The 20,251-nt window shown below is 44.0% G+C and overlaps 1 protein-coding gene across 2 annotated transcripts; it reads left to right on the top strand.

Annotated features, from left to right (window-relative positions):
* The first annotated feature begins 2,458 nt into the window (after positions 1-2,458).
* CSTF1 (cleavage stimulation factor subunit 1) lies at positions 2,459-13,359 on the top strand. 2 transcript variants are annotated; one of them, XM_052651114.1, is made up of 6 exons: positions 2,459-2,530; positions 6,219-6,419; positions 7,821-8,098; positions 8,202-8,399; positions 9,769-10,159; positions 12,764-13,359. In XM_052651114.1, exons 2-6 carry the CDS (start codon positions 6,251-6,253, stop codon positions 13,021-13,023), a joined length of 1,296 nt encoding a protein of 431 aa, XP_052507074.1. In that variant the 5' UTR covers positions 2,459-2,530; positions 6,219-6,250; the 3' UTR covers positions 13,024-13,359. The 2 variants fall into 2 exon arrangements, with proteins under 2 accessions (XP_052507074.1, XP_052507073.1); XM_052651113.1 differs by lacking the exon at positions 2,459-2,530 and adding an exon at positions 2,643-2,733.
* The last annotated feature ends 6,892 nt before the right edge of the window (positions 13,360-20,251 follow it).

The raw sequence follows: 20,251 nt of genomic DNA, 5'->3' as shown, positions 1-20,251 counted from the left end.
CTGAGGACCCCCAAATTTCCATCTCGAGCCCAAAGCTCCCCTCTGAACTCCTACCACCTGGTAATCTGAGTGGCATCACAATCTTAACCTGTCCCCAACTGACATCCTGCTTCCTCCCAATACTCATTCCCCTTAACCTGCTTTCTCCATCCTGCCAGTTGCTCAAGTCTAAAGTCTTATAATCTTTTACATGGTTCTCCCTCAAACCCTGTATCTAAGCCATCAGCGTATCCTACAGGCTCTATTTTGAAAATCACTGCTCACAACCCTTCCTACTCCCACCTGGTCAAACCACAATTTTCTCTCCCTTCAATTATTTGCAAAAAGCTCCCAGTGGTCACTCTGCTTTCACCTTTGCCCCATTATGGTCCATTTGCAACACTGTGCCCAGTGATCCCTCTAACAAGTCAGATATATGGATCCTTGGGCCAGAGAAACCTTTATCCATTTCTCTTGCTCCCTAAATTCTAGAATCCAATCAGAAAGCACTCTTCAGACCCCCACTTTCACATCCACTTTATAAGCAAACAAATAACTCCACCTGCAAGAGGAGACCAGACTAAAGAATCTGGAGTCCTTATATCAAACAGCCATTTGGAAATAGACAAGAAAAGGAAATACATTCTCATATCATGTGAATGGTAATTTCACCCATGCTGTGGTGCCTTCTTCACTCTCCCTGACAGTTACAAGCAGCTGACTCATGAGATCACATAGCTCTACAGACACTGGTTTTATAGAAGCTACCAATATTCATTCACTCCAGGTAATACACTTTTCCTTCTCAGGAAGAATAATGGAACAGAATGGACTAAGTCTCTGCTTCAGAATTCCGCAGAGAGCCACAGAAGACAGTTTCTCAGGTGATTCTGGACTCCAGCCAAGTTCGAGAGTCTCATGTCCAGGCGACCTGCATAAGATCCCTCCACTTCCAACTGGAGATCCTACTAGTCTACATAGAAAAGCAGATTTAATAGCACTGTGGGTGGAGACTTCTTCCTTCATCAAACCTGCAAATTACCCGCACATATGAAGGAGAGTGGAGAGGAAATGAGTATGCTGCTGAAACACGTTTAATTCAAACAGCAAGGAAGGTTAAGGATGAGAAGAAAACATGAGTGAAAGTCAAGGATGGTAGCCACATGTACATCAGGAGGACAACTGTTACAAATGGAGACTTTGGAGCCCAACTCTAGACCTAACAAATTAAGACCCTGCGTTTCAAAGACATCCCCAGATGACCAGTACACACCGGGCATACACTAGTTCTCAATAAAACATCAGAATCACCTGTAGAGCTTGATAAAAATACAAACACCTGAGCCCTATGCCCAAGCACTTCTGATCCCTTGCTTGCATGGGTCGAGTCTAACTCCGTGCAACTCTATGGACTGTAACCCACCAGACTTCTCTGTCTACGGGATTCTCCAGGCAAGAATACTGGAGTGGGTTGCCATGCCCTCCTCCAGGGAGGACTAGGGATCGAAACTGAGTCGCCTCATAGCGCCACCTGGGAAGCCCCTCTGATCCCTTAGGTGGGTTCATATTTTTAACTAGAACGCTCAAGTAATCCCGATAAAGGGGGTCCAGGGTCTACGGTTTGAGAAGCACTGGCTTCCAGGTTTATCTATTCACCTCATCCATCCTGCCCGGACAAGGGCCTTTCCTGGCTAGTCTATTCAAACTAGCCCACTTCCTAGTACTCATCCCTATCGGAAGTTATCTTGTTAGTTTATCGTCTGTCTCCTCACCCACCACCCCTAGAACGTAAATTCCAAGACGGCAAAAAAACATTTTGCATTCTTTCTTACCCAGGTGCTCACTTAACATGAGAACCCCATCAGAAAGCAACCCTCCCACCCCCACAACCCCATTCACTCCGGGTGTTCAATAAACACCAGGCGGCATGCTGTAGGGCATATCGATATCCAAGCACAGAAGGGAGGGTGCAGGGAAAGCACGGGGGGCGGGGGAGGGGGCGCAGGGAGGAACGGGGCGGGGGGGCGACGGAAAAGGAAGCTCTGTTGCCCCGACCACCCCTCGTTGACCCAGCGATCCCCAAGACCGCTTCCCTCCCACCAACCCGCGAAGGCCACCCTCGGTCCGTCCGCCCGCCCGCCCGCCTGCCAGCCAGCCCGCCAGCCCCAGAGAGATGCCCCAGGTCTACGCACCTGTGGACTCCCACCTCCGATCCAAAGAAACCAAGTCCTCCCGAGAGCTCAGCCGTTAAGATTCAAAGTCTTCATTTTAAATAGGAGTTAACCTCTCTATTCCGAATGCTGATTGGTCGGGGATAGAGAGGCGCTGCCTTTTCATTGGTTCCAAGCCAACTCTACAGCTTGTGTCACAGGCCGGAGGAGAAGGCGCGCAGGCGCATTTGCTCCGTAAAGCCCCGGAAGTGGTGGAGCCAACGGCCCGACACACCCGTGGCCGTTCTAGCGCCCGCGGTATTCTCTGGATCTGACATTTGTCCGTAAAGCAACAGTTCCTTGGCGTCAGGGTTGTCGCGGAGTAGATAAAGTTGAAGGAGGTGAGAGTCTTTCGGTCGTGCCCCTAAGTAAGATGGCGAGAAGGGTAGGAGCAAGTTGAGGGGTGCGGATCGATAGCGCAGCGTTCGGCGCGACGCCCTTTGCGCGTGCGCAATGAACGTGCGCACGGAGCGATTGATCGGGCAGGATTCGCGCCTCCATTTTTCCAGGAGAGAGCGGGAGACCGAGAGAGCGGGACCAGCGGGTATGGGGAGCCAGGGTTGCGTGGAGAGTGCTGGTGCGGTCGGCTGGGACCCTTGGGGAACCATCGGGAGGACCAGGGCGGGGCGGGAAGGGTCATTAGTGAGCGGGGTGGCGTGCGCCCTGAGTTACTGGGCTCGGCCTGCACAGTCCCTCCTTTTCCTTAATGGCCTTGCTCACACTCTCCCTTCCATGCTTCGTTGGCCTCTAGGTCGGGGTCATAGCGGAGCGTTCGGTGAGAGGGCGTCTGTGTTCTCGCCCTGGTCCTTCCAGCTCCTGGTACAACTTGTTCTGCACTGGGCTCTTCCTGCCCGCGGGCTGTAGCCCCTTCATCTGCCAATTTGGGGATGATTATTACCTGCTTACTAGCCCAGCGAGCGAACGTTCTATGGGAGTTAAGCGGAGTTCGTCCTCTCTTTTCTTTTTTAATCTCTTGGTACGCCGGTTGATGCGCCTAACATAAGAGACAGGATGACAAAGCCACATTATCCTTGCAGTGTTCACTGATTTCTTTGAGCGGCTTCACCTTCTCTGTTGTGTCCTAGTGTTTACACAAGCATGGATTTACATGTATTTGCTCAACCTCCATCAGCGCAGCACAGTAGGAGCACAGGCTCTGGGTTAGGATCCAGGCTCGGCCGTTTACAACCTCTTGAATCCTGGGTGAGTTAACTTTTCTGGGCCTCCAGTTGCCCACCTGTAAAATGAGATTCCATTCATTCCAATCCCAAAGAAAGGCAATGCCAAAGAATGCTCAAACTACCGCACAATTGCACTCATCTCACATGCTAGTAAAGTAATGCTCAAAATTCTCCAAGCCAGGCTTCAGCAATACTTGAACCGTGAACTTCCTGATGTTCCAGCTGGTTTTAGAGAAGGCAGAGGAACCAGAGATCAAATTGCCAACATCCACTGGATCATGGAAAAAGAAAGAGAGTTCCAGAAAAACATCTATTTCTGCTTTATTGACTATGCCAAAGCCTTTGACTGTGCAGATCATAATAAACTGGAAAATTCTGAGAGAGATGGGAATACCAGACCACCTAACCTGCCTCTTGAGAAATGTGTATGCAGGTCAGAAAGCAACAGTTAGAACTGGACATGGAACAACAGACTGGTTCCAAATAGGAAAAGGAGTACGTCAAGGCTGTATATTGTCACCCTGCTTATTTAATGTATATGAAGAGTGAAAAAGTTGCCTTAAAGCTCAACATTCAGAAAACGAAGATCATGGCATCCGGTCCCATCACTTCATGGGAAATAGATGGGGAAACAGTGGAAACAGTGTCAGACTTTATTTTTGGGGGCTCCAAAATCACTGCAGATGGTGAGTGCAGCCATGAAATTAAAAGACGCTTACTCCTTGGAAGAAAAGTTATGACCAACCTAGATAACATGTTCAAAAGCAGAGACATTACTTTGCCGACTAAAGTCCGTCTAGTCAAGGCTATGGTTTTTCCAGTAGTCATGTATGGATGTGAGAGTTGGACGGTGAAGAAAGCTGAGCACCAAACAATTGATGCTTTTGAACTGTGGTGTTGGAGAAGACTCTTGAGAGTCCCTTGGACTGCAAGGAGATCAGTCCTGGGTGTTCATTGGAAGGAATGATGCTAAAGCTGAAACTCCAATACTTTAGCCACCTCATGCGAAGAATTGACTCATTGGAAAAGACCTTGATGCTGGGAGGGATTGGGGGCAGGAGGAGAAGAGGACGACAGAGAATGAGATGGCTGGATGGCATCACTGACTCGATGAATGTGAATCTGAGTGAACTCCGGGAGTTGGTGATGGACAGGAAGGCCTGGCGTGCTGCAATTCATGGGGTTGCAGAGTCGGACACGACTGAGTGTCTGAACTGAACTGAAAATGAGATTAAATGAGGGTTGAATGAGGTATGCATATTTGTTGCTTACACCATGTGTATTATGTACTGTGGCTTGGCGTGCATGCTCAAGTCACGTCTGACTCTTGTGACCCCATGGACTGTAGCCTGCCAGGCTCCTCTGTCAGTGGGATTTCCCAGGCAGGAGTACTGGAGTGGGTTGCCATTTCCTCTTCTAGGGGATCTTCCCGACTCCGGGATCCAACCTGGCAGGTGGGTTCCTTACCACTGTGCCACCTCGTTATATGCTATACTGAAAGTCTAATGAATTTTAGCTAGCTTTATTAATATCATTAAGGTTTTAAGGAATTGTACCAGCAGTGGTTAGTAACAACACAGTCTCTAGAGTCAAACCACCTACATTCCAATCCTGATTCCTTCCAGTTCTGAGACCTTGGGCAGGTTATATCTGCTCCTCACCTGTAAACAAGATTACTGGACCTCTTTCACAGGATGTGGTCGAGGTTTGAGATGAAACCTGGTCAGCACCCAGTAAATGTTAACTGTTCTTATGATCAGTAGCCTCAGTAATTCTCCAGAGGGCATTGTGTAGTTAAAGACATTGTTCCCCACCCCTTTACTACAATCTCCCACTTTCAGAATTACCCCTGTGTAGTGCAGCAGTACCAGGAGGTACTGGTGTTAATAGACCGCTGACCACCCTTCTTATATTCTCTCTCCTGTGGTCTGTCTTTCAGTTTTCTTCTCTGCCACAGCCACCTGTCTGCCGATGACTTATTCTTTATTGTTGTTTCCCATCTCTGGTGTCTGTACAGACCTACACATGTACAGACGTTGATTTTTGTAATCAGATTATCTAATCATGTTCACCAGTTGGAGTTCTGTTTTTTTTTCCCCCATAAACTCAAAAGCCAACAATTATTTACAATTTTCTCTTTTGCTTTCTGAGATTGAGAACTTGTAAATCAAAGTGCACAGTCCTTCCAATTTTTCCATTTTTTAAAGTAGTTGTTTTCGTCATATCCTGTTCGCAAATATTTTATTAAGCAATGCTTTCCAAAGCATTCAACTTGACTTAGTTTTCATTACATGATAGCTTTTTTGCCCTTATGTTTTGATTTACTGTGTAATTAAATTATGTAACATAATAAGCTCCATTGTCTTAAAAGATGTTTTAAGAATAACCATAACTGACCTTAGTAAATGTAACAGCTTAGGCTGGTGGAAACAGTAATGTCTGGGCATCCTACAATAGCAGCTCTCTTAGCTATTACAACATTACCAGTGTTTTATTAGCAGAAGAAATGGAAGATTCTGGGGATTGCAGTGAAAAATTAAAGTCACAGGTGGCTAATTTGGCAAAGAAACAATGATGAAGAGAGATTTAGTTGTAAATGTTGTCTGACATATTTTGAGCTGTTTGTATACCACTGTGCACAAAAGAATCTACATGCCCTATCATGTTTAACCTTCCCTGCCTTTTGAGAGCTGAGGCCCCTGATCTCAGAGAAACATAGTTGCCAACCAAAGAGAATGCTGGTAGAGCTGGGATTTAAACCCTGAAAAGTCTGACCAGATTCCTGTGTTGCTTCTGTGGTTTACTCCTGCTTTTGCCCTTCATTGTCACCTGTTTTCTCTTCTTACAGCTGGCAGAAAAATTATCTTCCCCTTCTCCAAGATGTACAGAACCAAAGTGGGCTTGAAGGACCGCCAGCAGCTCTACAAGCTGATCATTAGCCAGCTGCTCTACGATGGCTATATCAGCATCGCCAATGGCCTCATCAATGAAATCAAGCCTCAGTCTGTGTGTGCACCCTCGGAGCAGCTCCTGCATCTCATCAAACTTGGTAACTTGTGAATGCAAGTTCTTCATTGAGCCCATGACAGTTCAGATGTTTTTCAAGATGATTGCCCTTTCGTTTTAGTGCTAGTATGTATCAAGTACAGTGCTAGATACTGGAGGAGTAAACAAAGTCCAGATTGTGAAGGTTTTGAGCTGATTCTTTCTAGGCTCTGGATTTTTATACAAATTATCTGGTGCTTTCTGCTATTCTATTTATTATTGCTTCAAATCTCAACTCAAATGTCATCTCAGAGTCTTCCTCATCTCTTCTAAAATAACTTGAACATCTTCCCCATATTTCCCCATTTGCTCTGAAACAACAGTCCTATTTCCCTCGTTATAGGATCACTGTCTGAACTTCGCTTTATTGTTTAGAACTGTCGTTTCCCTCACAATCCTACCACCCACCAGAAAACTGAAAGTTTAATAAAAACCTTGAACCTTGTCTTATTCAACAGTGTATCCTGGTGCTTGCCTGTGTCATAGGAAGCAATAAGAATTACCATACATGTTTGTACCCTTTGACTTGGCAATGTAAATTGTGAGATTAGCCTTGGGAAATAGAATGATTTCCACTGAAATGCCCAGCAGTATGGAATTGGTTATAAAGGTTCTTGGATCCATAAAATTGGGTCCAACAGTGTGATGTGGATGAACATTTATTACACTGACCAGGTGTTTGTTCTGTATGGTTAAATGACCAAGTAAGTTCCAGCATGTTATATGGTGTGGTTTTATTTTTGTTTTAAGAAATGAAACAACCATGTGCGTGGAGAAAGGCTGAGAAGAATTCATATCACCATGTTAGCAGTAATTATCTCTGGGTGATATGTCATACAAGATTATGTTTATTTTTTTGTTCATCTGCATTTCTGATTTTTTCTATACTAATCAACCTTGTTTGTACAATGTCAAGTTATTTTTCAATTCAAAATGAATATTCTTGATTGACTTTATTCATAGCTTAACACTTTTTCAAAGATGTTTCACTAGTGCTACTACTAACACTATGTCTGATTTAATGAGCTTCAAAGCTGCTAATGATAGATCTCGACATTCAAAATATTAAAATTCAGAACAGGAAAAAGTGAGCTATTTAACTACAGAAGTGCTTTTTTTCAGCTTATATAGTTGTGGTTAGAGTAGAACATTTCAGAGGCAAGTATCTGGGGAGAGGACTTCACCTAGTGGAGCCTAACTTCCCACAGCCCATATTGTCTCACAGTTTTGTCACTGTGTGTGCCCCCAGCTCAACATAAGTAATTCTGTACAGTATTAAGTGTCATGCGGCTCGAAGAACTAATACAGTGACATTGGCAAACAGCATTCCCAGTTTGGAAAGAGAACTTTGCCTTGTCCTTTTAAAATAATGTTTTTCCATGCCCTTCATTTTTACTGCTTTCAGGAATGGAAAATGACGACACTGCAGTTCAGTATGCAATTGGTCGGTCAGACACAGTTGCCCCTGGCACAGGAATTGACCTGGAATTTGATGCAGATGTCCAGACTATGTCCCCAGAAGCATCAGAGTACGAAACCTGCTACGTCACGTCCCACAAAGGACCCTGTCGCGTAGCTACCTATAGTAGAGATGGGCAGCTAATAGCTACTGGATCTGCTGACGCGTCCATAAAAATCCTAGACACAGAAAGAATGCTGGCCAAAAGTGCCATGCCGATTGAGGTGAAGATCCCAGTCACATCTTACTGTTTATCTTCTGTTGTCCCTTCTTGGAAGAACGAGAGTGAGTACACTTAGAGTTTCTCTTCTCTCCTTGTTGGCCTAGGTCATGATGAACGAGACTGCACAGCAGAACATGGAAAACCACCCAGTGATTCGAACTCTTTACGACCACGTGGATGAAGTCACGTGTCTTGCCTTCCACCCAACAGAACAGATCCTCGCCTCTGGTTCAAGGGATTATACTCTTAAATTATTTGATTATTCCAAACCGTCTGCAAAAAGAGCCTTCAAATACATCCAGGTGAGGAATGTTTGGAAAGGAGCTTCTTTTTTTTTTTTCTTAAATACAGTGAGCGGATGTGTGACTCTTCTCTTTCTAAAAGTTGTCTCAGTGGTCGTCCTGTAAACAACAAGGAGGATGCATTGCCTGCCCCAGGTGGCACGGCGCTCGTGCTGTCAGGCGCCAGCTTCCTCTGGCCACTCAGGACAGCTTGTGGTGAGAGAGATGGTTCAGAACTCACATCACTCTTCAAAGGTTGCAGATTCTTGCTTAAAGGCAAAACATAACCAACTTCTCTACAGTGTAGCTTACGGGAATTACAAAATTATTTAGTTGAGACACTCAGGTATTTGCTGAAAAAGCAACATTGGGTTGCCTTATTCTGAATACGCAGTTCAGACCTTCTGGTGTTTTAGTAGTGGCTTCTACCTCAATATTTGGAGCCCTGGGACAAAGAAGCTATTCTTTGGGGGCGGATCTTAGTTCCCTGCTGCTGCTGCTAAGTCACTTCAGTCGTGTCCGACTCTGTGCGACCCCATAGATGGCAGCCCACTAGGCTCCCCCGTCCCTGGGATTCTCCAGGCAAGAACACTGGAGTGGGTTGCCATTTCCCTCTCCAATGTGTGAAAGTGAAGTTGCTCAGTTGTGTCCAACTCTTAGCGACCCCATGGACTGCAGCCTACCAGGCTCCTCCGTCTGTGGGATTTTCCAGGCAAGAGTACTGGAGTGGGGTGCCATTGCCTTAGTTCCCTGACCAGGGATCAGATCTGTGCCCCCTGGAGTGGAAGCACAGAGTCTTAACCACTGGTCTGCTGGGGAAGTCCTAAGGAGCTATTCTTAAAGTACAGTTGTTTATTCACTACTTGTATATGAAGGTATCGTGTGTGTGTGTTAGTCTCTCAGTCATGTCCATTTCTTTGCAACCCCATGGATTGTAAATATAACCCGTTAGGGTCCTCTGTCCATGGAATTCTCTAGGCAAGAGTGCTGGAGTAGGTTGCCATTCCCTTCTTTAGGAGATCTTCCAACCCAGGGATTGAACATGGGTCTCCTGCGTCGCAGGCAGATTCTTTATGGTCTCAGTCACCAGGGAAGCTCCACAAATGTATCATAGAATGATAATATTCCATTTTGAGTTCACCCATTGTTTATTTGAAAATAATGAAGCTCACTTCTGTGTTCTTTGGAATAATCTCACCAGTAAATAGTTTCGGAAATCTTCGTTTAAATGATTCTCTCATTAAGTTCGTTGTTCTTCTCGTGCCTGTGTAATATCTGGTCATTGTTTTATGGATTCTCTGCATTGGCCAGATATTCTGTGCATTTCCTCTAGATTTAATAGTGGTTTCTCTCCCCACCCCACCCCGCCTCCCACCCCCACTCCTGACAGGAGGCTGAAATGTTACGCTCCATCTCCTTTCATCCTTCTGGAGACTTTATACTTGTGGGGACTCAGCATCCGACACTTCGACTTTACGACATCAACACATTTCAGTGCTTTGTCTCTTGCAACCCTCAAGATCAGCACACTGATGCCATATGTTCAGTGAATTACAATCCTAGTGCCAATATGTACGTGACTGGTAGCAAGGATGGCTGCATCAAATTATGGGATGGCGTCTCAAATCGGTGCATCACAACGTTCGAGAAAGCACATGATGGCGCGGAAGTTTGTTCTGCCATCTTTTCGAAAAATTCTAAATACATTCTGTCAAGTGGAAAAGACTCTGTAGCTAAACTTTGGGAAATATCAACAGGACGAACGCTGGTCAGATACACAGGTATGTAAGAGGTTGGTATCAGTTCATGTTTCTGAGCTGTTTTAGTTTCCAGAACTCGAAACAGATCCACACAATAAATCCATGTGAATCAAACAAGAGGCAGAGTTGGAAGTAGAAGCCACGGTTTCTTAACTTGGCTCATCTCAGTATGTTAACAGCTAAAATTAGATCTGATTCCATGCAAGTAACACTTTAGAGTTTGGAGGTTCATTTGTATACCCATGGCCTGCCTGTTGCCCACAAAAACATGAACATAGTGCAGAGAAAACCCTCAGTGAGTGAGAGAGAAGATCTTGCCTTGTGCCTGAAGAGAGGGAGCCCCCGGAAGAAACCCCAAGTGTTCTGCTAAGTCACTTCAGTCGTGTCCGACTCTGTGCGACCCCATAGACGGCAGCCCACCAGGCTCCCCCGTCCCTGGGATTCTCCAGGCAAGAACACTGGAGTGGGTTGCCATTTCCTTCTCCAATGCATGAAAGTGAAAAGTGAAAGTGAAGTTGCTCAGTCATGTCTGACTCTTAGCGACCCCATGGACTGCAGCCTACCAGGCTCCTCCATCCATGGGATTTTCCAGGCAAGAGTACTGGAATGGGGTGCCATTGCCTTCTCCCCCAAGTGTTCTGGACCTATATAAATACGCGATGATGTTAGTCTGATTCTCTGATTAATTCACATTGGTCTCTGGTTGTAACAGTTGTGCCAGAGCTCTTTTTACGAGATCCATTTAAATGGATCCTATCCCTAACAGTCAGTGTTCAGATTTAATTACTTGATAGTAAGTGTTAAAATATTGTGTTTCATCCTTTTGATCCTCGTAGCATCAAAAGGCTGTTTGGTAGAAAACCAGCTAGTTTCCTCTGTTGTGAGCTGTTTGTGTCACACACTGAAACTACTGTGACCAGAACTTAAAACTCATAAGAAAAGGGATCTCCTGGGGTGCTAGTAAGTGGAGAAGATTGGAGAGTTAGTGACCTGGGAGCCGCTAGGGTGCAGCATAACCTACCTTAGGATTATCTCATGGTGACCAGAGTCAGCTTCCTCCTCGGCTTCCACTGTAGCTGGTGCAGTGCGGAGGAGTCATTTTTGTTTTAGGAATGTTTGGAACATTTTTGTGGTTATATGTGGTTGATTGGTTGGTTTTGCTAGAGAATTTGGATTTGGTTTTTAAATGAGATTATACTGAATTTATATGCAAATTCCCCTTTTTCCTCATTCACAGTTTAAGACCCCTTCATGTCAGCACTTTTGGATCTGTTTTTCCAGTTTTAATGTTTAGTTAGAATTCAAAGGGCTCTTGAAATAATGAAGGAGAAGGAAAAACTATCAAGTAAATATTAGACATTTTGATATTAGAAGTTAATTTAAAACGCTGTAAACAAAATTAAAATGCTGGACTTCAGAGAAAATATCCATAGCGTAGGTAATAAACATGTCAGATATTGGTCAGTGAACCCAAGAAAAGATGGCCAACTTCACCAAAAACCTAAGAAACAAAAATGGAAGTATCCTTTTCTTGCTCATTAGATTTTAGAAACTTAAAAGATTGGTATTATCTAGTATCAGTAAACATTTTGGGAAATCACATACTGTTAGGAATATCGATTGGTAAAATATTTCTGAAGGGCAACTTGGTGTCATATATCAAAATTTTAAATATACATATATTTTTGAGCTGCTATAACCACTGTTAGAAATTTTAGAAGAGTCTTGGGAAGCTTGCACACACACTCATAGTAATGTTTGTTGAACACTGAGCCTGCCAGGTGGACTGGACATCACACCTCCTTTTAATCCCCACAGCATCCTGAGGACAGGTACTCTGATTATCCCCACAGAACAGATGAGGCCTGGGGAATGTTAAGTCATTTGTTCAGGGTCATGTCCAGAATAAGTACTGAGTCCAGATCCAACACCACAGTGTGTATTTTTACCCATCGAGCTGTATTCCCTTCTTTGTAGGTCTCCACCACATGTAGTAGGCTCTGACTACATAAATTAGAAATGAGTGTACGGTGCACAGAGATATTTAGAAAAGTTGCTCATCAAAATGTTAACCCTGGGTGTAAGGTTATCAGATTTTTGGGGGCGGGGGGGTAATAGTTCATGTAATACTTTAAACATAAAATACGGTTTTTTATTCATGGTCATTAAAGAGCATAAAACATCCTTCTGGAGAGTGGCTGCTCATACATCCCAGGGCTTCTAGTGCTGGGCATTTAATCCCAAAGAAATAATGTTTTCTCCACCAAGGATGTTTATCACAGTATCCCTATTGGATACAAACTAAATGTGTGGCAAGAAAAGGATCATTAAGTAATGGTGCTTCCAAACAGTGGGATACTTTGCAGCTAGGAAGAAAGCATGGAGAAGTAAGTGTACCCAACATGAAGTTAGATAATGTGGCACCACTTGTATATTCTTTTTCTTTTTAAGATGTTTTTAAGAGTTTCCAAAATCGAACAATAAATGTGTATTACTTCAACAATTAATACTGTGTTTATATCAGTCCAGCTAATAACAAAAGTAGAACTGTTGTCTAAGTTCTAGATGTGAACTTGGAAAGCTGGCCTTGGCACCCAGGCCCCTAACCTCTCGGTCTCTGCACAGGTGCTGGCTTGAGCGGGCGGCAGGTGCACCGGACGCAGGCTGTCTTCAACCACACGGAGGACTACGTGCTGCTGCCCGACGAGAGGACCATCAGCCTGTGCTGCTGGGACTCGCGCACGGCCGAGCGCCGGAACCTGCTCTCGCTGGGCCACAACAACATCGTGCGCTGCATCGTGCACTCGCCCACCAACCCCGGCTTCATGACCTGCAGCGATGACTTCCGGGCACGGTTTTGGTACCGGCGGTCAACCACGGACTAGAGCTGCCTGCGCTCCACAGGGTTCTTTTCTGGAGGACTCTGCCCTCCTCTCCACCAACCCCCCTCCTTGTCCGTCACCAGCCTCAGTAGTAAGTCATCGCTCCATCTCCGGCAGTTGTGCTGCCACCTCTACATCCTTCTGGGATTTGTATGAAAGAATCTTTTTTTACCTTGATGGAGAATCATGGTGGAAAAAGTTGGGAACACAGATCTGTGCGGTTGTTCTGCACTCACTGATTATTACAGTGTGATTTTCATCAGTTTTGTAAATACAGGACTGGCTTTCCCTAGACTCTTGATCATTTGAAGGATAGGGTATTAAAGTGCTTTCTGGATCCCACGTGGATCTGTCATGAGGAATGAGCATCCAGATATTTTTGTCAGCTTCTGTGCCTGTTCTGCATCCTCCTTGTATATTTCCAGAATACATTTCGGCAGGTATATAGGCATACAGCTCTGAGAATCAAGAGTTTTATGCCATATTAAGTTCATTTTAGAAAATCTATCAATTCTATCCTAAAATGACGTCATTCTGATAATAAAGCTCAGATCTGCAACGTTACTGTCAACACACGTTTCACTTCAGTGAAATGAGTGGCCAGCTTTTTCTGAAGGTTCGCAGGAGGTGTGTGTCGCAGCACACTTCCCTCATAGTCCTATCACAACCTAAAACGCTTATCTTCAGTAAGATGACCTTGTTACCCTTTGATGGGAAACATTGACAGTGTAGTCGAGCTAATCAAAAGTAGGTGAACCGGCTACTGCTGTCAGCTGTTGCTCATCATCAGGAATGATCTCTATCAGTTGACTTTCTCCTCATGTGATTTTAAATCTCAGCTTTCAGTTCCCTGCAGCATGCACCATGACTGCTCATCTTGGATGCACCCATCAGCAGTGTTCTCAGAATTTTTTTCCTTTTTTTTTTTTGCAATTAACCAAATATCACAGGTTTTCTTATTCTTAGAATTTTTTATATAGCGACAATACTTCTCTGGATTCAATTCTAGCCTCATCAGAGAGTGCTGAGCTCCTCTTACCAGATAGATATTCTGGTTTATCATTATCCCCCAATACAGATACCTCATGATCTGAGTAGGAGTACCTAGAAACACAATCTGGGATCATTTGATAAAGATACTAAATAGACTAATTGTTTTTTGTTATAGAAATTAATTTATAGTCTTCTGAAGTTTACTGTTTAAAACTTCTGCTTTAGACATCATCCTTAAGGATCATTTTAACTCTTTGATTTATAAAACCATTTTCATGTTAAGTCACAGGTTATAGTTCAGGTTTCCAAAGAGCTATATTTTTGGGTCCATAGTGAGTTTAAATTTATTTTGTGTCTTGATTCTCCAACATTTGAGCTTGGCCATCTGTGGGTGCCGTTTTTATAAGACTGAAAGAAACCTGCTGAGTAGAATAAAGGATAACCAGTTCTACCCAAGAAATTACCAACGAAAACTACCGACATTTTGCGACTTTCAGCCTTCAAAACGGTAAAGTCGAGGTCTAACTTTTCTGCTGCTTCTCTCTGAGATGCATTGGGATGAGCACACTACACTCTTGATACTGGTTCGTTGAACCTTTTTAACGTTCATGAATTGAAATGATAATGCCTACTTTTTTTCAGCTTTTGGAATAGTCTCAGCAGTGTGTCTGTAGTTTCAGGACTTCTGTTTACAAGATCAAGATGCTTCCATGTGTGTTTCCAAAATAACTTCTTTTTAAAATTTTTCTTCTTTTAAAACTCACATTCATGTTTTGAACTAGTGTAAAGGGACTTGGTTTCCTCACATCGTCAATTATACCACAGAGCACCCTGACATGCAGAGGGTGAGTAACCATTCAGTCAAGGTCAGAACTTAAAACTTCAATGTTATTTTTTTTAAAGATATGTGATTTCTAAAATAAACTTTTTATATATAATGATCATTTAAAGCTAGTTCATTTTTTGGGGGGTGTTCTCTTGCATGTTTCTGTGTTACAACGTAAGGTCTTCAATAGCCATTGTGAGTTTGGATTGATATTTCTCTCGGTTTCTTTAGTGTTTTGTTCTGGAAACCAGACTTAACCACCTGTAGATGTGTATCTTTGCTCTTCTATGAGTTTAAAATTTTGAGTATAATCTGTTCCTTTAGATCATTCAGAGAAATCTACCTTTTGTCTTTAAGTTTTGGTTTCCCTTGCGTGCATGCCTGCATTCTCAGTTGCTCAGTCATGCCCAACTCTTTGGGACACAATGGACTGTAGTCCGCCAGGCTCCTCTGTCCATGGGATTTTCCAGGCAAAAATACTGGAGTGGGTTACCATTTCCTTCTCCAGGGGATCTTCCCAACCCAGGGATCAAACCCAAGTTTCCTGCATTGGCAGGCAGATTGCTTATCACTGAACCACCCAAAAGAAGAGATTGTTGGGGGGAATCCCAAGTCTCATCTCACTTAAGGGAAATCATTTCTCTTCCAGGCAATAGTTTCCTTTTCTGTGATTGGAGAGCTTATCAAAATCATCCCCAACGTGCACTTCCATCAGTGAAGCTCCTTTTTAAAAAACACATCATGATATAAACAGAATTGGGGGAGGGAGAAGACAACTGAATTCTGGGGGGAAACTTCTGCTTTTGAAAGAAATAGCGGGCCAGGATCCTCCAAGAACCCCTCTCACTACAAACCTGAACAGATTTCGTTTTTAATCACTATGTAGATAGCTGAGCTCGCAAGAGAGTATGGGAGTTCCTGAGGCAGACCCCATCACACAGCCCACATCCAGAGCACTGATAGTGACTGCTGCTGGTAACACCACGGACTTTGGTAGTCCCTTTTAGCCTAGACTCCTTGAGCTGTTGAGTCGTCACAAGGTAGGAACTTTGATCAAGACCCAGAAAGAAAACCCAGAACCCAAAAGGTGCTTCCCCCCACCAGCTAAAAGGTGATGTTGACAAAATTCCCACCTCAGAAAGAGGAATCCCACCTACAGCACTGGCTCAGGTTTGTGGAAGAGGGTCTGTGGTGTTGACACAGGGGAAGGCTGTTGAGAATCCCCCATCCACAAGCTGTTGGCTTCTTGAGCAAGGCTAGAGCAAGTCACACCGCTTAGTGGTTTAGAAAAACCTCTGTCGTTTCAAGCTGAGAATTTAAAGCAGCTCTAGCTGGTAGTGGAGTGTCAGGCTAGCACCTCTATACAGCTGGGGTCCCCAAACTCAAGGATCTAATGCCTGATCTGAGGTGGAGTTGATGTAATAATAATAAAGTGTACAATAAATGTAATGCACTTGAATCATCCTGAAACCGTCCCCCCACCCCCACCCCAGTTCATAGAAAAATTGTCTTCCATGAAACCCATCCCTGATGCCAAAAAGGTTGGGGACTGCTGCTCTTCGTAAGAGCACATCTTAGCCCCAGGCCTCAATAACTTGTCCCAGAGAAACTCTAAGAATCATTTTCAGGGGCTTCCCTGGTGTCTCAGTGGTAAGGAATCCGCCTGCCAATGGAGGAGACTTGGGTTCGATCCCTGGTCCAGGGAGATCCCACATGCCATGGGGCAACTAAGCCCATGTGCCTAGAGCACATCACAGCTACTGAAGCCCAAGTGCCTAGAGCCTGTGTTCCACAGGAGAAACCACTGCGATAAGACCACACACCGCAGCTGGAGAGCGGCTCCCACTTGCAACCAGAGCAAGCCCATGCGCAACAATGAAAACCCGGTGCAACCAAAAATACAAGTAAATGAATCTTTTAAAAAAGATCATCACGTGTTCTCGAGTGTGAGAAACAGCCATGGTGATGAGAATCGGCAGAAACGAGTCACACAGTGGAATTAGCAGGTGCGTGATAGGTAAGTATTGTGTAGAATACGTCTGAAAAACTAAAACAATAAAATGGGGTCAAGGATCAAGAGACTTTAAAAGTAACCAAGTAGATTTGAACAACAACAACAAAATAACTTGAGAAAAACTTTCAGCATTTTCGTACCTTTCATACCTCTTTTCTGGAGAGGGCAATGGCAACCCACTCCAGTACTCTTGCCTGGAAAATCCCATGAATGGAGGAGCCTGGTAGGCTGCAGTCCATGGGGTCGCTAAGAGTCAGACATGACTGAGCGACTTCACTTTCACTTTTCCTTTCATTCATTGGAGAAGGAAATGGCAATCCACTCCAGTGTTCTTGCCTGGAGAATCCCAGGGATGGGGGAGCCTGGTGGGCTGCCGTCTATAGGGTCGCACAGAGTCGGACACGACTGAAGTGACTTAGCAGCAGCAGCAGCAGCACCTCTTTGCCCTGTGCCTTTGTCTTCCTTTTCCCTTTAGTAGGTATTGTCATCTATGAAGACTCTTTCCCAGTCATTTTCTGGCCAATTGTTTCTTCCCTTCCTGGTTGCACCCCCATAATGACTACTGGCTCGTGGTATCATTTTCTGCATTCAGCCTTGCCCTCCAGCTTTACACACCTTTTTCCACCTGTAGCGTTTCCTCTGTAGCGTTTTTCAAGTCTTGCTCTGATTCCTTTTTCCTCTCAACCTTGGGATCAAAATTCAGGCTAGTAAGCTGAGCTATCGCTAATTATAATACCTTCAGTATTTTAGTCTTCCCTGTATTATCCCTATACTCGGGTTTTTAGATGAATTTGTTGGCAATTTATGAAATCCTACTTTGACCAAAGGAGCTCTTTTGAGTTACCTTCTTGAGGTTACAATCTGCTCGATAATCAGGTGATTTCAAAGCAGCACAGGGGATTCCCTGGCAGTCCAGTGGTTAAGACTTTGACTCCCAATGCAGGGGGTTCGGGTTCGATCCCTGGTCAACGAGCTAGGATCCCTCATGCCTCCTGAGCAAAGAACCAAAACATAGAACAATATCGTAACAAAACCAATAAAGACTTCTAAAAAAATAAAGCAGCACAGTCTGAAATGTCCTGCCAGGACTTTAATGCTCTGGACATTCTGAGTCTGGTATTCGGCTGGACTTAAATGTCAGATAAAAGTCCACACGAAAACAATATAAAAGCATATGAAAAAGAGCTCAGTACACAAAACAATATGCCTTCCTGCATATTTGTTAGGAGTTATGAAAATGATCAGACTCCCTAAGTTCTGAAAAGAAACTCAACTCAAAATTCTGTTCTCAGGGACTTTGCTGGTGGTGCAGTGGCTAAGACTTCACACTGTCAATGCAGGAGGCCTGGGTTTGATCCCGGGTCAGGAAACTAGATCCCACGTGCCACAGCTAAAGATCTGGCATGCCACAATGAAGATCGAAGGTCCTGTGTGCCTCAACTAAGACCCGGCACATCCAAATAAATAACAACAACAACAACAAAAATACTGTTCTTAGCAGCACATTACTTAAGAGGAGGGGAGATTACCTTATTAGAAGCTCTCTCACTTGGTTCTCTTAATTCTAGCTGTTTCAACCTTTGGTCTGTGGGATATTGCGAAAACAACCCAATTTCCTAGAATAATCAACTCTCGCAATGTTAAGTTAAAATGTAAATATGAATGGACTGCAGCAAAATGTCTACAGCTTTCCATTCAGAAAAATCATAGCTGATCAAACAGGAGTCTGAGAAGTCAAGCCCCTCGTTCACAAAATACCACACTGAATATCCATGCAGGGGTGAGTATTTAATTTTAGGGTCAAATCCTAATAGTTTTGTTTTTTGGTTCAGACTGTTTTTCCTTGAAAAAGACATGCAAATGACAGCATTTTAATCTGTATAGGGACCTTCAGGGTCATCCCTTCAGTACTGGGAAGAACTGCTGTCTGGAATTTGCCAAGGTGATGGGAACCATCCAAACTTGAATTGGCGTGAAATCTATCTGTTGTCTTTTCCAGGAGACTTGGGTTCAGAGTCTATATCTGTTCATCATTTGAGCAAGTTTGTCCAGCCTTTCTACTTTTTTTCAATACAATAGAAAACTGGTTGCCAGTGTGGAGAGGAGAAAAAGGAGTGATTGCTGATAGGTATCGTCTTTCTCATTGGGGTGATGAAGTTCTGAAATTAAATAGTGGTGATGGTTGCACAACTCTGAATATACTAAAAAAAAAACACTGAATTGTACTTCTGTGGCACGTTAGAGTCAAGTAGTGAAAGTGTCAGTTGCTTCAGTCAAGTCCGACCCCTTGCAATTCCATAGACTGTAGCCCATTAGGCTCCTCCGTCCATGGAATTCTTCAGGCAAGAATACTAGAGTGGGTTGTCATTCCCTTCTCCGAGGGATCTATGTGAATTATATGCTAATTAAGCTGTTACTTTTTAAAATTCAGTATCAGCAGTACTGTAATGAATCCACATGATCCATGACTCAAGACTCCCCAATTTTCAGCGCATGGCCAGTATTGTGCTAATCACCTCTATCCACTTTCCCCTTGAATTATTTTGAATTTTCAAATTTTGTCTGTAAATATTTCAGTGTATATCTCTGAGAGATAAGGGCTTTTAAAAATGCAATCATAACATCATTCCATTTCTATACATAAGAGGCATCAGAGTTTGGTTTCATAAATTCCCTCTCTGAAAACACGAACCTCAGCCTTAGCTGGACAGTGCTTGCCTCTTCCTTATAAGGTGCTCCATGACCCGAGGTCACCGACACAGAGGAATGCTGGTAAAGGCAGAAGAAAGCAGGAGCAAACGGGTACACCTGAGAGAAATGTCCAGATTCATATTTAAAATCATCTGCTATTTTGTAGCGGCCTTTGCTTCACAAATATCACCTGCAGTAGTACCATTTTAACGATTTGTCTCAAAGATAAACAGGATAAACAGGATATGTACCTGTAAAAGATAAACAGGTACAGCTGTTAGTCCAGGCTCTACAATGACCTGCCCCTGCTTCTCATACCTTGCCTTCCATGTGAAGCCTTTCCTAGATTATTCCCTCTTCTCCTGTCTCTGTCCTCTCTATGGATCTCCACCTTGAGCTTGTTGCTCAGTCATTTTGTGACGGTTCTGTATGATCTTTGTTCCTTCCCTCTTATTTGCTCTCATCTATAACATGTCAACCACTTGGCCAGGGAAGTTCCAACAAAGGTAACAGTTTAGAATATAGATTGTCTCCCACTGGAAATCAGTCAGCTCTTTCCACCCATAAATCCTTCCTGATGCTCAGAGAGGACAACCAGCAGACAAGGCAGTAAGTGCTGTAATCACGGGATGGGAAGAGAGAGAGCTCATTGGAGACGGAACCTGAGCCCGGCTGGAAGGATGGACACCGGTTTGTTTACGTGAAAT

The sequence above is a fragment of the Budorcas taxicolor genome, chromosome 13 (genome assembly GCF_023091745.1).
Source record: "Budorcas taxicolor isolate Tak-1 chromosome 13, Takin1.1, whole genome shotgun sequence".
Classification (NCBI taxonomy): domain Eukaryota; kingdom Metazoa; phylum Chordata; class Mammalia; order Artiodactyla; family Bovidae; genus Budorcas; species Budorcas taxicolor.
The sequence above is the reverse complement of the archived record's forward strand: the minus strand, read 5'-3'. Positions and strand labels throughout refer to the sequence as shown.

Excerpts from the sequence above, each read along its gene's own strand:
- CSTF1 (XM_052651113.1), top strand. The coding sequence starts at position 2,643 with ATGAACGTGCGCACGGAGCGATTGATCGGGCAGGATTCGCGCCTCCAT. Across the intron at positions 8,099-8,201 it reads AAAGTGCCATGCCGATTGAG|GTCATGATGAACGAGACTGC; the intron begins GTGAAGATCCCA and ends TTGTTGGCCTAG. Across the intron at positions 10,160-12,763 it reads AACGCTGGTCAGATACACAG|GTGCTGGCTTGAGCGGGCGG; the intron begins GTATGTAAGAGG and ends GTCTCTGCACAG.